We start from the raw sequence: 16,407 nt of genomic DNA, 5'->3' as shown, positions 1-16,407 counted from the left end.
AATTACATAATTAAATCAAAGTAACTGATTCAACAGCTTGTGCATCATGATTAATTCATTGCAGCGACTCTATTGTACGCTACTACTGTACTGCCACCGAGAGGCAGTATAATACAGTCATTAAGACATAAATGAAGAAGACTTTCACAACTACTGTAAGTTACTCAGTAAACTGCTGTAATATGTGTCAGTCTTTTCAGGAGATGAATAAAATCTGAAAATGAAATGTGAAAAAAAAATAAAAATAATTTATGTTCTGTCTGAAAAGTAAACTTTAACTGCAGGTGGCTTTGAATAATATGAAAACTATTTTTTTTTTAAGGCTAGTTTACCATCTGTTATACTGCTGCTTGTTGTGGAGTGAGTTGAGCTGAACTAACTGTCCATACAGCGCTGGTATCGAAATGTATTTGCTCACAAGTCAAAGTCATGTCACTCAAATCTCAGAGCACCACTTTACGGAGGCATGATAGCGAGTAATTGTGCCCACCTCCCTTCCATTAAAAGGTTTGTATTTGCCTAAATGAATAGTTTAAACAATTTATTAAAAAAAAAGAAAAGAAAAAGATAAAAGCAAAAAGTCAAGGTGGTCTGCGCCCTTATTTCCCACCACAATTGATCCACTACGATCCACAGAATGTAAAATTTAGAAGAAAAAAAATCTATCTATAGTTGACCTTGACATGGAGCAGAAAGTGAAGCAAAAAATCGTGATTCACACTATTTGATGCTATTTCAACTGAATTATCTTTATTCATCGGGGTGTTATAAATAGAAACGTTGTTACTATTTTTGTTGTAAATATGTACAAAACAAAGAAGTAAGAGATGTGGGGAAAAAATGCATTTTCTTCTTCTGCCTTGCCACCCAATGTGGAAAGTAAGTACAGTGGTACCTTCCTTCACTTATGAGTGACCCAACAAATCCATCCATCCATCCATTTTCTTGACCGCTTTTCCTCACAAGGGTCGCGGGGGTGCTGGAGCCTATCCCAGCTGGCTTCGGGCAGTAGGCGGGGTACACCCTGAACTGGTTGCCAGCCAATCGCAGGGCACACAGAGACGAACAACCATACTCACAATCACACCTATGGACAATTTGGAGTGTTCAATTAACCTGCCATGCATGTCTTTGGAATGTGGGAGGAAACCGGAGTACCCGGTGAAAACCCACGCAAGCACGGGGAGAACATGCAAACTCCACCCAGGAAGGCCGAAGCCCGGACTCGATCTCACATCCTCTGCACTGGGAGGCGGACGTGCTAACCAGTCAGCCACCGTGCTGCCTGACCCAACAAATGTTTTTTTTTTTTCAAATTTCTGGTGGGTGCCAGATAATTTAAATACTAGCAACAATAAGCATGAGCAAAAAAAAGAAAATATTGTAGTCTAGACTTAAAATCATTCACACTTGGGACTGAGTTCACTTTTGTTACTGTGCAGCATAACAACCGACTGCTGCTTCACCATGTTTGGTTTGAATTCTGGGCTCCATTATCTGACCTGAGTCTGCAAATCTCAGTGCCCTCTGTGGTTTATATACCATTAGCATTTCTTTGATATATTCAGGACCTAAACCATTCAGTGATTTATGGACCAGCAGCAGAACTTTAAATTCTATTCTACAGCTAATTTCGAGCCGGTTCAAACCTGTGCTGTAGCGTTCTGATTGAGCTACATCTGTTTGATTATCTAGTGACGGACTGACTATTACACTATCAGATGAAAAACCATTTCGGTAAGTGCTTAGTCCATCCTTTTTATTTATTTATTTTTAATTGATTCTCGTCACTCGCCAGTAGCGACGGAATGCCCACCTCTGGTTTTTAGTATATCCTTTGGGCCGTTAAAAAGAGGATGGCGCGTCACAGACAACCCAAAAAATGATATCAAACTCATGTTACAACATTATTGCTAAAAATTATTCCCTTGCAGATGGAACAAAAATGCATTAAGCCCTAATTACTTATAAATCAATTTTGAAATATCACGTCTTTTCCAGAAACGGTACTGTACTGTGTAAAAGACAAATTCTTAGTACGATCCGTTAGCAAAGCTAATTACAGCCTAGTTTTTTTAATTTATTATTTTAAGGGCAATAAGAGGTTTCTATTTGAGCAGCAGATATGTTCAAATAACTGAGTCAAAGCATATATTAGAACAGAGGCCGCTATTTGAGGAAGTATGGCATTTAGAATTTTGACCTTTTTAATTTTAACGTTATTGAGTAGAAGTGATGACGTGACATTATAAACACCGTGCCTTCTAGCCTACTCCCAGTGGCTCTAGTGCATTTCATTGGTTTTAAAAGGCAATTTGAAACCCTGATGGATACATTTCATCCTTGAGCTGGCTAACATTATTAAGGAGACAGACATCTTCATTATGCTTTCATTTCCCTCCAGACTATAATGAAGTTCTAAAAAAAAAAAAAAAAAAACTAAAAACAAACAAACTTTCTGTTAATTCCTTTGTGCTAAAGTGACCCTTTCAGCAACAGGAGATAATTAGTGTCGCCTATAGAAGCAAATGTGGCTGTGAACAAATCCTATTTAATCCGCTTTAATTAGACCTACCTTTTAAGCACTTTCATTAAAAACAGTCAATGACCATGCTAAAGCATCATTTAAAAATAATCTGATCATAAAAATAAAACACATGGTTTAAATATTATTCTATCCTTTTCAAGAAACCGTACGGTTCAATTCATGCACTACTTATCTTTTTTTTTCCCAGTTTAATAATCATTACCCTGTTTAATCATAATATATTTCATTTGTTAACATTTGATAAGATCAATTTTGTTTCATATGTCATTTAGATTATACAGTGGCTAATAAGGTGATGATTGTCAAACTCTCATTGCCATGGTGACCATGCACAAATTACCTACTTGAGTAGTCTACTTCAATGATTCCCAACCACTGTATTGCAGCACATTAGTGTGCCATGACAGCTCATATGTGCTGCGGGAAATTATCCAATTGCACAGAATTAGGCCTGAAATTACTATTCTCGTACTAAAACTATTATATCTTCACTTAAATGCTAGCTCTTCCACTCAACCTTTGGATTAACATCTGGTGGACAATTTTTTTTTTCTGGGGCTCCCCTAGTTTAGTTGGGATAAAAATCAAAGATGATTTTAAGGACTTTTTTTTAAAAAAATGGATTACATCGCGTTGTTATTACAGTAAAACTTTTGTTAGTGCAGCCCACCGATGTGGAGACCCCAAAAGATTAAACACGCACCTGCACGGACGGAATAAAAAGTCATTCACATCTCATTTAGTGAGAGCAGACTGCATGACGTACAGCTGGGAGCAAAATAGGCTCAGGTTGAGGTCCAGGCAATAGCAATTTAAGAAGCTGCGTGCAGGTACTTTCATAAAAACCTCAGTGATCCTCCCTGTGAAAGAAATATCGCGGATGTGTCCAGTTCCACGCTCAGGAATGATCCACACTCATTTTTTTTCCCCTCTCTTCACTGGACTGTCAATATATTGGTCAGCTTTACTCATTTAGCAGCGCCGGACTCAGTTTTGCTTTATTATTTCTCCTGCTGTGAGTCGAGCCTCCGTGCTCTGACTGCGACACAGAGGCGGCTTCCACCGAGAAGGGATTATAGAGTTCGCCTCAGTGCATTCCCAGATAGTCCATCTCTACAGACATACACACATATGCAAATTATGTGAGCAGTCAGATTGGGGACACGCTTGCCCGAGAAATAGACACAGTACACACTCTATCACAGGAAGCATCTTCAATGCCAGAGAACACTGATACAAAACAAACAAAACAAGCTGACAGGACTAATGGTGACATGAATTTCAACATTTCCCAGTTTTTCAATGTCCCACAGTGAGGAATGGAATAATTTGGCAAAAAATTATTATTAACAATGATCACAATTAATGCCACTTGATTCATTTGTTTCGCAAGCTGGATTTTTGACAGGGTGCCATTATCCAAATAAACCTTCATTTAGATGGTTTTAAAACGCCGCTTGTTTGACACATAAATATGCAAATAACAGCCCCCCTCAGGCGGCATGCTTTTTATCCTGAGAATAATGGCTCACAAAAATCATCTTGTTCCGTAATTATTTTTGGGTCGCACCAACTGCCACGTCTCATTGTCAGGCCAAAAAGATTTCTGGAACAATACCCAGGCACTGACAGCCAACAGGCTTTCTGTTGACTTATGCAAAAGTACACAGCAGCAACCACTCAAGCTGTGTTTTTGTTTTTTAATGTTCATTTATTTATTTCTTTATTTTTGTTTTACCTTTGTATGTAACACAAGCTGAAGGAACAACAACAAAAGACACAGATCCCAGAGCGAATAATTAAAGTTGCACAAGGAACTGTATAGTTTTGTGCTTCCAAACTCCAGCTAGATTTAAACTATGTAATTTATGGTCCAATGTTGTTGTGAATATAGTCAACAGCAGTAAACTGATAGCAGTAAATACGCTCAAGAAGCCTAACCAATGAATGCTAAATGCTAACGAAAAATGTTTTGTATTTTAATAACACATCTTTTCAGTGTACGTTAAAGTTGCCTTTCTTCGCTCAGCATTAATGCAATTATGACACTTAAAAAAATATATATAATAGTAAGAATGCTTTCCAGTAGCATTTGGGACAATTTTGTGACACAACTTTATTAGTAAGAATGTTCCTCACACACTGCCAACTGCCTGTTAAAATTTCCTTAGCGTTTAGCCTTTTGGTCTGTTAGCTTAATGCTAAGGCTGAATAGCATCTCCTAGCATTTAGCATGTTGTGAAGCTATGCCACTTTAAACAATGGACTAAACACAAATCAAATCAATCATCAACACATATAGACCAAAAATATAACAGCACCCAGTCCTTTATTCTTATCCATTATTTCCAGTCTCTATTACAACAACAAAATGTGCCTAGCAAATGATGGAGTGAGACTTTGAAACAGGTGCTGAAACAATGTACCCTACAAATATCAAGTAAACATGATCTTTCGTAAGTATGAGGACAAAGTAGTTACAATGGTTAGCATTCTATATATACAACTTATATAGGAGCAGCCTATATTGTCAACAATTATTGCTAACGTCACATGATCGAAGCCAGAAAACAGAATGAGCCGGATTGGTCGTTACCTGAGCCCTTTATTGACACTATGATCTCATTTTCAGCAAAATGGCCGCCCGCTTAAAGCAGATTTTACTTTCATATTACATAAACGTAATATTAATCAGAATACCGTGTTTAGAATAGTTGGGGCACATATTTTCCCCCCACACTTTTAAAGTCACCCAATGAATGCTAAATGCTAACAGAAGCCATCTGTGTTCTCGCCTTTTAGTGCACGGCAAAGTTGGGCGGTCGTAACTCCGAATACTGTTCATTAACAAACAGATATTTCTTTCTTTTTTTCTTTCTGTGCTTACTTATTTACATAAGGAAGCGTATATTTTGATTTTAAACAGCTATTTTTAGCATAACATATTTTTGGGTACCCTTCCACTGCTGCTCAACAAGGGGATACAAAGTGGGAGTTCAGTGTAAGAAATACTTACGACTTTGGGAAGCCTTCCTCTTGATTTGTTTAATTTGTACTCCCAAGTCTTGTGTCAACTTCAGGTTACATTTTTCATATTTTATTCCTATAATATATCAGCAATACACCATAACCGAAGTGGATGGAACATGATGATACAACATGATGTATGCTGTGCATCATCATCACAATTTGAAAATGCATGAGGTTTCCTTTTTTTGCATACTTTCATACTCAATCCGCAATGTTGATCATCATGTCAGACTAATGTAAAAATCACATTGTGAATATTGGATGAGCACGCAAACCACACATGATGTCCATATGGGCTTTACTACTACTGATTACCATCAAGCATCCATTTTGCATGAGACAAAAAATCTCCATCAGCGTTCCTTCGCGTGAACGTGATCATCGAGGGAACATGGTGGTGGTTTCCCATACCTTGAGGAATCATGTGCACTGCCGCGGCAGCCATGTTAATCCACTGCTGATCTACCCCTTCGGATCAAGATGCCCTAAAATCGATAATGTCATGAAGGCTTTGCCTTCTGCTCTTCATCACAGCCCCTCCATCACTGATATAATGCACTTTGATATTGCGTTAACGGGATTTTATGTTTGGTGGAATGTAGAAAGACAATGGATTTGAATATGTTTACAAACAATAATCCTTTACTGGTTCACTGGTGAATTGCAATTGAATTTTCATGGTACCGCAAATGCATGTAAATGCATGCATACATGCCCTCTAGTGGCAGTGATTAGCATACGGATTACGTCAGGATCATCCAATCTCAATGGAGGAGTAGTAAGTGCTTTGGAGAGATATTTACACTATACAGTGTTAGCATTTGCACTGTGGTGAGAATCATAAGAAAACAAATCGGCTAACTTGGATAAGTTGACTACAAAAATTGATTAATTGACAAAAACTTGTGCCACAAAACAATAATTAATAATTTTAAAACCATCACCACCATTTGTGCCGTGAGGAACTATGTTTGGCCACGTCTGTGTTTACTTCACGGACATTTGTTGCAGTTGGACACGTTCGGTCAACAGTGTTGTTGCTATGGCGGAATACACAAAAAAGAAAAAGATATTCAAATCTAAGTACACTAGCACTGAGCGAGCTAAACTTTACTCACTTTATCTGCTTTACGAGCACAAACCATCTTCCATTAAATCATTGTGCCTGGTTAAACTTGCCGCAGTGCAAGATGAACCTTCTATAGCTACCTTAGTTTAGCTTAGCTTGCATCTGTCTTCAATACAATGCTAAGCACTGATCAAGCGAGAGTATAAGGTGATGTGAATATTCAGGGAAATTAACCACAATAAAAAAATATTATGGTAATTACCCAAATAATCAATGGAATAATCGATCGTCCATCGATTTTTAAAAAGATCAGTTAGAATTGTTAATGATAGCCCATAGAATGCCTGCCTCTCAGCATCTATACAATCATTTTGCCTACATTCTGGTAGAAAGAATCCTTGTCACAACATTCGTTGCAACTTTTACAAGGATACATACATTATGTTTGGTACACTTTTATCAGAAAGAATGACTCAGAATTCATAGTGAATGGTCGGCTCTCAGCATTGTACGGAAATGGATTAAGGTCAGTGAAGAGGAAAAAAAAATTGGCAGGATTTTGACTATTATAAGAATTCTGACTTTAAAAAGAGAATTCTCACTTTGTCAGAATTCACTTAAATCACAGAATTCTGACTTTCTGACTCCCCCTCACAATTCATAGCTCTACGTCACAAAGCCAGAATTCTCACTTTAAAGTCAGAATTATGAGACTAAAGTGAGACTTCTCACTTTAAAGTTAGAATTCCATGATTAAATTCAGAACTCTCACTTTAAAGTCAGATTTCTGAGAATAAAGTGAGAATCCTGCCAACCCCCCCCCCCTTTTTTTTGTAGTTCACTGGCTTTAATCCTCTTCCGTAGCATTCATATGTACAGTATGAATGCTGACCATTTTTTTTCAAAAACATTTGATTAGTTATGCTTGTTTTCTAAGCATTCATTTAATATTGAAAATATTTGTAGTATACCCAATTTCTTTTTTTTCTGCAACATGTAATCAATTAGAATACTTGTCTCTCAGCATTCATGCAATACAATAGGCCTACTTGTTTTTTTCTAAGACAAAATATCATAAAAATGCTAATGCTGTTTAGCATCAGCAAATATACAAATAGCCCACTGAGAGACAAGTATAGACTATTCACACTAAACCCTGAATTCTGAATTTTCATGTCATTTTGTGGCATTCAGTCATTAATAAGAATGATTTCTCTGCATTTCAGCAAATCATAAAATGGTGACTCTTTAAGTCTCACCTTGACTAAATTACAAGTTCTATCCCTCTTCAATACTTTGAAGTGGTGTCTGCAGTGGACTCCAGTCCACATTTTGTGAGCTGCTTTGCATCGGCTGAGCATCTGATGCGCAGTCTCTCCTCTGCACCCACTCGCACAGCAGTTGCACTTGAACGCAGCACGCCGGGCTTCTCAGTCCCTCCGTCTGCTGCCGGGCTCAGACAAGTTGAGTGCGAGCCGCGGGAAGTGCGCTTCTCTTCTCCGGATCCATGTGGCACCTTCACGCGCGCCATCTCTCCAGCGGTGCATGGTGGGGGCTCTTAATTAAGCACCCCTTGCTGCTTTTTAAACATATTTTCTCCTCAGGGACATGCGCTTGCTTGGCTTTGCAGACACTCACTGAGTAAGAGATCCAAGTACCGGAAGATCTTGTTTTTGTTTTTTTGTTTTTAATTAGCAGAGGATACAGCTCCTGCATCTTTTATCCAAGTCCACAATGCTCAGACTGGAGATAATCGTTTACACTTTTTCTGCGCTGTGCATCGCAGCCAAAGCAGAATTGAAAGCAAGGAATTGCAGCGAGGTGAGGGAGGCTTGTGCAGCCAGGGGCTTCAGCTTCACCAATGTTCCCCTCCAGGAGATTCCAGGTAAGATTCAAAGGCAACATTAATCCCAAGAAGTTCAAGTGTTTGTTTATGGCTGGAAAAAATAAAAACGGAATAGTGATCTTTTTGGGTTTGCTGCTGGTTGAGTGAGGATGGAGCAACACCTCAACCACTTGTTCAATTTACATGTGCTAAATAAAAGTTTTAAACCTAAACTATAGAAAGAGTGAAATTATGATTAGGATCAAGAGAGTAAAACGGAAGCAGGTTCTGATATGTGAAGTTTGACTATTTAGGGGGAAATGCACATTAAAAAAAAAAGTAGAATGGAAACTCAGTTGATGAAAAGTTGCTCTAAAAATTTCTGTTAGGTACGGTTTGTATTAACAAAATGCAGAACAAAATAGTATTCATTAAAAATAAAATATATACTGACGGTGAAATGCTGAAGCTGAAGGTCGACATACGGCAACTAAGGAAGACAGAATAAATCGCAACCTTAATTAACAAAGTAGGCTATAACAGACAAAGTAACTGGAAAGGAGCAAGGTGCGGGAAAAGCAAAACAGAAACTCATTTACTACACTACACAACTAAAGATGAGGTGAGAACACTATAGAAAACTAAAATAAACTGTTAGAAAGCAACTGATAAGTCAAACAACAGCCCAGCAACAGAACACTGCTTGCCTGGTGCTTAAAAGTAGCAAAAAAAAACAACAACAAAAAAACAAACTACAATACCACACTAGGCAGGAATGTAACAATATCAGATTAATTGCTTCGGTTCACAAATTATGCTTCAGTTTGGGAACAGTCACATGGTTGTGCTTTCACTTAGCGTGAATGGACGAATAGGGCGGGGCATCTCAACGTTTTGCGCAAGCCCCGCCCTCTACTCCTGGCCAGACCTCTGGACCTGCCTCACACATTCAATTTCCATTCATCTTAATGGGAAACATAGCTTTGGTTTGTGAACATTTCAGTTTGCAAACACCGTCACAAAATGAATTAAGTTCAAGAACTGAGGGTCCACCGCAATATTCCTACAAGAAAGAAAAGTCATAATATTAAGAGGAAAAAAATCATTACAAGGACAAAAGACTGAAATGAAGTCGTCATAATATGAGAAAAAAGTAGCGTACATAAAATAACTAAAAAAGTAAATAAAATAAAAATCCTCAATATTTTTGAGAATAGAAGAAAAAAAGTTGTAATACATTATTGCGCATTGTCTTACGATTTTTTTCCCCAAATTTAATTTAACACGATTAGTCAAAATATTGCAAAAATAAAGTTGGCAGTACATGAATTGAAAAAGATAAAGCTTTGGGTATATCATATTACAAGATTAAAGACATTTTAATATTTCAAGAGTAAAATTGTGTCAGAAATAGTTGTAATATTACTTTTTTTTTTTTTTTTACAGGATAAAAGTAATGTTAGTTAAGTACTTCCAACATTATATATATTTTATGAGAAAAACATATTGAAATAAATCTTTTTCATTTGAGAAAATGTTATATTTATTACACAGACCACGTCAGAACATAGCAAAATAAAGTATAAAATATAAAAAATATATTATCATATCATATTAGTAAAGAGTAAAGAAGAAAAGATTAGTAGTAGCGATTACAGAACGATGCCAGTAAGAATATTCACTCGAGTACACTGACCGATACCAATACCATATACTGATACCACTAGTTCTCATAACACATAACACTTCAATTAAGACAATGATAGTTGTGAACAAAGACCTTTCTGTCTTTCTGATGCACTTGACGATTCACCAATGAGTCAAACTGCCGTAATGTAGCACCACCTACTGGCAAGGAAGACTTACTTGATGTCAGATTTATTAATTTTTTTGCATTAAGTATCTGCATCCCTCAGTAGTACTTGATACCTTAAAAAAGGCTTGAAAAAGTTTCCATTTTGTAAGAATAAATTCATATTAAGAAAATAATGTCATATTGTGAGAACAAAAACTTATGCCACTCATCTCAATAAATGACGGCTTTATTCTGTTAAACGGAGATTTATTTTCTGGTAAACAGACACATTTCCACTTCTTCTTTTCTTGTAATTCCCCTTTTGTTTTCCATCGAATTGTGTCCCTACTCCTTCGCAGAGGTCAGTGGTCAGCGTGGGTATCTTCCCTCCCTTAAAGCGCGCCAGTTAATTACGTGCGAGCTGCTCTACACGATGATAACAATATTTAATCCTAATGTGAAGAGTCCCTCCAGGCGGCCGCGTGGAGATTGGCTGCCTGCTCGGTGCTGGAGCCAACCCTGCGTGCATAGATAATGGATAATGAATGGTCAGCCATGAGCAGATTAACTAACCCCGTCCTCGCGTACATTTGAGCGCCAACGCCAGGCGGAACTGCGGCTTCCACTCGCTTAAGTGTCTCCAACCACAAGGGACTCTTTTTCCACATGATTAAAAACGCTATAAAAAGCAATTAAAGCGCGTCTCACTTGCAATTACATTATATAGCTGACTGATAGACTGACTGCGAGGGTTACCGAACGGAGATGCGAGACTTTTCCCACACGACAGATATGCAGTTACATAATTAGATAGCTTAGCATTTTGCCGATGACAACAAGCCAACGCTGCAAATCTCATTTCATTAGCGAAAAGCAAAATCCAAAAAAATCCGTACTCATATGTCAATACTAATATCATTACCGATATATGATCACTAAAATTGGGGCAGCAGTAGCTCATCTGGCGCAAGTTCAAGTCCTGCTTCAGATCAAAATGTAAAACTATCGATCTGCTTGCCGGCTGCTGCCGAGGCGCCCTTGAGCAAAAGCACCATCCTCGCTAGCAATGTTTGCGCATCACTTTCACTCTGAATCTCTTCTTGCGTGCCTGCACGTGTGTGATGTGGTCCTCTGTGTGGTGTGCAACATTAAATTTAAAGCAGTGTGATCTGAAGTTCCCCTTGAGGGATTATAATGAGGAGTATTACATTAAATATTGACGAGATATGAGTGTGATACGTCAAAAGGAAGATGAACAATATTTCTCATTTTCAAATTGTCATCTTACTCATTATCATGAAATGTTTTTTAAAATAGAAACACTATAAATGCATAAAGTTGCTTCTTGACTGACATTTCAGTGTCGGGTCAAAATCGGGTGGTTAAATCAGTCATTAGGCTAAAAATGATGCACAAATCCATCTAGACTATGATATATTGTTCAGTTGATACCTCTCGACACTCTTGTCAAAATTGTGGATTGGTATAATTACAAATCAGTAAGAAACAGCAATAGTTTGTTCCAGGAATCGATTCCAGGCAGCTATTGAAGAAACAATATTTCAGTATTGATCGGCGCGACATGACAGTTCCTGTTCCTTTCAGCTGGGGACGACATATAAATAGTGTGAAATCAGCACAATTATTTGGGTTCATGTTAAATTGACCCACATCAGATGTCTGTTTATGAACAGCACTTGATTTATTAAAACAAACTAAAGGGAATCTTGTTTTCAATGTACTATTGTCTTCAGGTATCTCCAATATAAATTGGATGGTAGCAGGTCTTGTTCATGTTTGAATGACAATTCTGTAAATGAATCTGATTCTGCCGTGTTCGTATTCTGATGTACGGTGACGCTTGCTGGAAATGTGACAGCACAAATGCCAACATGTGTCTATTGAGAATGCTTGTGAACACACCTACCGTGCCACTTCAGATATACACAAGAAAGTAACCCCTGCAATGGGAGCACTTATTTCCCCAAATTTGCAGACCTTTTCTGTGGTCGGAAACATGTGGTTTAGTCAGTGAAAATGAAAAGTTACCAAAGGGTTGAGGAACAAACACACGACGCTACCAACTGAGCTATGCCACTCCTACTGTTTGCTCTCATATCCAAGAGGAAAAGCGATATACTACACTGTAACAAATTGACTGTAGAATTTACAAGAAATAACTGGCAACAAAAGTTCCCAGCTAATTCTTGTAAAATCCTATTTAATTTCTGTGAAAACCTGTATTTTAGTATTTACTGTACATAAATTACAGTTACTTACTGTATTTGATTTTTAAAAGAAAACAGCAATTCTTTGTAATCGAGTTTCTTGTATTCTAACTAAAGTTGCCAGTAAATTCTTGTAAATGAATATTACTGTATGTCATTGTAAAATCCACCCATATATTTTCTTAACCACTTATTCCTCAAAAGAGGGGTTGCTGGAGTCTATCCCAGCTGGCTTCGGGCAGTAGGCGGGGTACACCCTGAACTGGTTGCCAGCCAATTGCAGGGCGCACATACACGAACAACCATCACCGAGGAACAATGTGAGAGGAGAGCGGAGAACATGCAAACTCCGCCCCGGAAGGTTGAAGCCCGGACTCGATCTCACGCCCTCAGCACTAGGAGACGGACGTGCTAACCAGTTAATCACCGTGCCACCCTTGTTGTTAAATCTATCCTCGTTCTGCAGCCGAGTGCATAAATTAATGTTAGCTGTAATGTTGCCAGTTTATCTAACAAATGCGATGTGAAGACGATGCGGAGTGCCCTCGCGCTAAAACATTACTCACCAATTCGCTGAATTCTTGTCCTTGTCCCGCTATTTGCTTCTTCTCCAAAACCCGACAATCTTTAGAGTATTGACCAATAATCCACATATATAAATACCAAACCATATTTGCTGTACAATTTACAGTATTTGACTCCTAAATGTACAGCAAATTACTGTACTTTGTTTTTACCCATAATGCAATTTTTTTTTTTTTTTTACCCATAATGTGTTGCGGTATACAGTTAAATACTGTAAAATTAAAATACAAGAAAATGCTGTAATTTTTACTGAAGATTTTACAGAAATTTGTTACAGTGTAACACATCAGGAGCTGCGTGCCTCAGGGAGTAGATTGGCTGTCTCCCAACCTGAAGTTGCGGATTTGTTCCTCAACCCTTGAGTGACTTTATATATTTAAAAAAAAAACTATTATTTTGCTGTCTTCCAAGTGTAAATTTTACTCTAGAGTGGGACCAAATAGACTCAGTTTAGAGTAAAATTTACTTTACAGAATTTAGTGTGCAGGTCGACTGGTCATGCCAGCAGAATGCAGTGTAGGCATGACCAGTCGACCCACACTTACTCATCTGATACACAAGTAGAACTTTTTTTGCGTACATTGTTGTATGTTTTCATTTGTTAAACATATTTTATACTGTATTGTCAAGTATGTGCAGTATAGCAAAGGGCTGGATTTTCCTTATGTAACTTGAAAATAATTCAAAAGTAATAAAACGCTTTTTCTACATTTTTCCACGATTTCTTGCTAAATTCCTTCGAGAACACTTTGCATTGTGCGAACGTGGGAAATAATAATAATTCACATTACCTAGCATGACAGGCCACTTTCCAATTGTTGCGTTCATTGGCATGCCGAAACCCGATAAGAAACAGCTGCTAAAGCGCGTCGGCGTTAGCGGTGTGCTTCAGTCACGCGTTCAGAACAGAAACAGCTGTGTTTGGGGGAATTCAAGTCGGCAGTTAAGCGGAAAGGTGAGTTTGCAGGAGAAGTGATGGTTTCATCTCAAAATCTTGGCACGCGGCGAGCATAGCGCGAGCGTTTTTTTTTTTTCATCCTGCATCAGCAGAAGTGTCTCATGGGGAGGAATTTTGTAGAAGGCAAGCTGAACGGGATGAAGAGTGGAGACGTAGTGCTTGTTTCAAATCATGTCCGACATGGGACGTGTTTGGTCCTTCTAAATGCATTTAAAAGCACTACTTCAAAATGAATGGACGCTCCATTAGGGACACAATCTCCTGCACAATTTTGGAATTTGTCAGTTTTGATTGACACTTACAGACAAGTTTGAATTCAGCTTTTGCAGTTAGACTACACTGCCTCATTGTATTGTATATGTGCAAATGTTGCAGTGGGTGGTCACATGACATGAAGACCTTGTCGCTCAGGTGCAATAATAGCACATCATGCAGGGTTTTTATTTCAGTTTATGACACTTTGAAGTAAAGATAAATACAAACTACCGGTGTCAACATTCCTGACAGCCCCATTGTTTGGCACACGGCTAATTGAACCAAAACAAAGAAAAAACAATGAATACTCCCATCTGGCACGTCTATCACGGTCGTGTCGAAGAAGCCAGGCTGCATATTTGATAAAAGGCCCACCTGTTCACCGGTGCCTGGAATAACGAACCCACTCGCACCTTTGCATCCGTGTCGCCGACATCACAAGCCATCTCGGAAAAGTGTGTGAACAATTTCATCTCTTATCTCCAGATGATGTCACCTCTTGAATAGACGTCTTTTGATCAGCTCCTTTGAATGAGTCATATAGAGGCGAGGCGTTATGCGCACCTCAGCAAATTCACGCGGGATGGCCGTCGTGCCCTTGAGGCGTGCAACCTGCTTGCTTCTCACTGAAGCTTGAAGTTAAAAATTTAAAACATCGATGATTTTTATTTTTATTTTTTATATTTTTTAAGACAGCAGATTTGTTGTTTTTTGAGACACGTCGCTCCGGTAAATATTGCAGCATCTGCATGTTGACCAACTAAGCAGCACTGTTGGAGTCCGTCTCAGAGCTGCTGTCACACTCGATTAAGTATGTGGAGCAAAAGGCAGCCTTCATATGGCTGCCACAATCACTACTGTACGGGTTTCTATTACATGAAACAGCAGTGCCAGTTCCATTTACGTGCGTGTGCTTGCCTTCAGAAGCGCATGAGGATTTTTCTGATCAAGGCTGCCTTAAATGTCACATGCACAGGAGACACGACACGGAGTGACCGATGATGCGTAAAAAGTCTCAAATTGGATTTCCCAGAATAAAGGTATTATTAATACTTAAATAAATACACTTGATGCGTAGTTTTGGTCCAATTACAGCAGAAAAAAAACAAAAATATAAGGCAATGGATAATGTGCACACAAATAGGTTGTAGGTACGACTACTGTATATTCATCCAATTCTATAGCACGTGAAAATGACCTCGCTCTACTGTGAGTTCACATCTTTTCATTCTACAATAGCCAAGTCAAGTTTATTTGTATAGCCCTTAATCAGAAAAAAAAAGTCTCAAATGGCTTCACATGGCACACTAAGATTGACAACATCCCCTCATCTTAACCCCTCATCTGAGCAAGACAAAATTAAGATAAAACCCATTTGGGTGGAAAAATTAGGAAACCTTGAGAAAGGGACCACAGATGGGCTAATTCCCTTTCAAGGATGGCCAGGCTGGATGCTGGGTGGGCAAGTTCAATCACATAGTAGGCTATGGTGCTGTACGATGTTAGTGAAAACAGCATGAAAGTCCAGTCTCCGAAAAAGAGAGGTGAGGGGTAGGAGGAAGGAGAAGCGGAAGTAAAACAGGCCGAAATCCAGAGGTCAGGGTGCCTTTCCAACCGTCCCGACTGCCTGTATTGTAGTGAGTACAATAATGCTGACACATCTGACATCATTTAGTCAGCAAACTAGTTGAGAATGAGTCAACAGCGACAACTAGTGCTGTCACATTTGCCTCAATTGCTTCAAGACAGGATGAGCCAACAGTAAATTTGACTTTTATTTTTTTTAAGGAAATATTAATATATTATGAAGTATCTTTAACATTACAGTCCTGTACCATTACATCTAACTGGCTGTGTCTGCTTTCCCAGGTTTATTTATTCCAAACTCCACAAATTGATAGTGAAATATCATGACCTCAGCATGATTGCACTTAGGGAAAAGTAGTCATGCTCGCACTCCCAGAGTTTTATCGTGGTCAAAGCGGCGCTGCAGGGTTAGACGGTGTCAGGGTGAGGCGAACACTTCCGCAGGTGTAAACATTTTGTCAGAGCGAGGCCACGATTCAGCCTGCGGATCAGCTGGCTTGAGGCTGTTTGCAGATGCATCCTCAGAG

At 38.6% G+C, this 16,407-nt stretch overlaps 1 protein-coding gene across 2 annotated transcripts in view; it reads left to right on the top strand.

Moving 5' to 3' along the window:
- Positions 1–8,073: 8,073 nt before the first annotated feature.
- Positions 8,074–16,407, top strand: part of gpc6b (glypican 6b) — a 92,792-nt gene continuing 84,458 nt past the window's right edge. For both annotated transcript variants that reach the window (XM_077579140.1, XM_077579138.1), the window contains exon 1: positions 8,074–8,532. In XM_077579140.1, coding sequence (XP_077435266.1) covers positions 8,382–8,532 — 151 coding nt within the window. In that variant the 5' untranslated portion in view covers positions 8,074–8,381. The remainder of the gene's footprint in view (positions 8,533–16,407) is intronic.

Source organism: Vanacampus margaritifer, chromosome 11 (genome assembly GCF_051991255.1).
Source record: "Vanacampus margaritifer isolate UIUO_Vmar chromosome 11, RoL_Vmar_1.0, whole genome shotgun sequence".
Taxonomy (NCBI): Eukaryota; Metazoa; Chordata; class Actinopteri; order Syngnathiformes; family Syngnathidae; genus Vanacampus; species Vanacampus margaritifer.
Note: the sequence above shows the minus strand (reverse complement) of the source record. Positions and strands in the feature narration are given on the sequence as shown.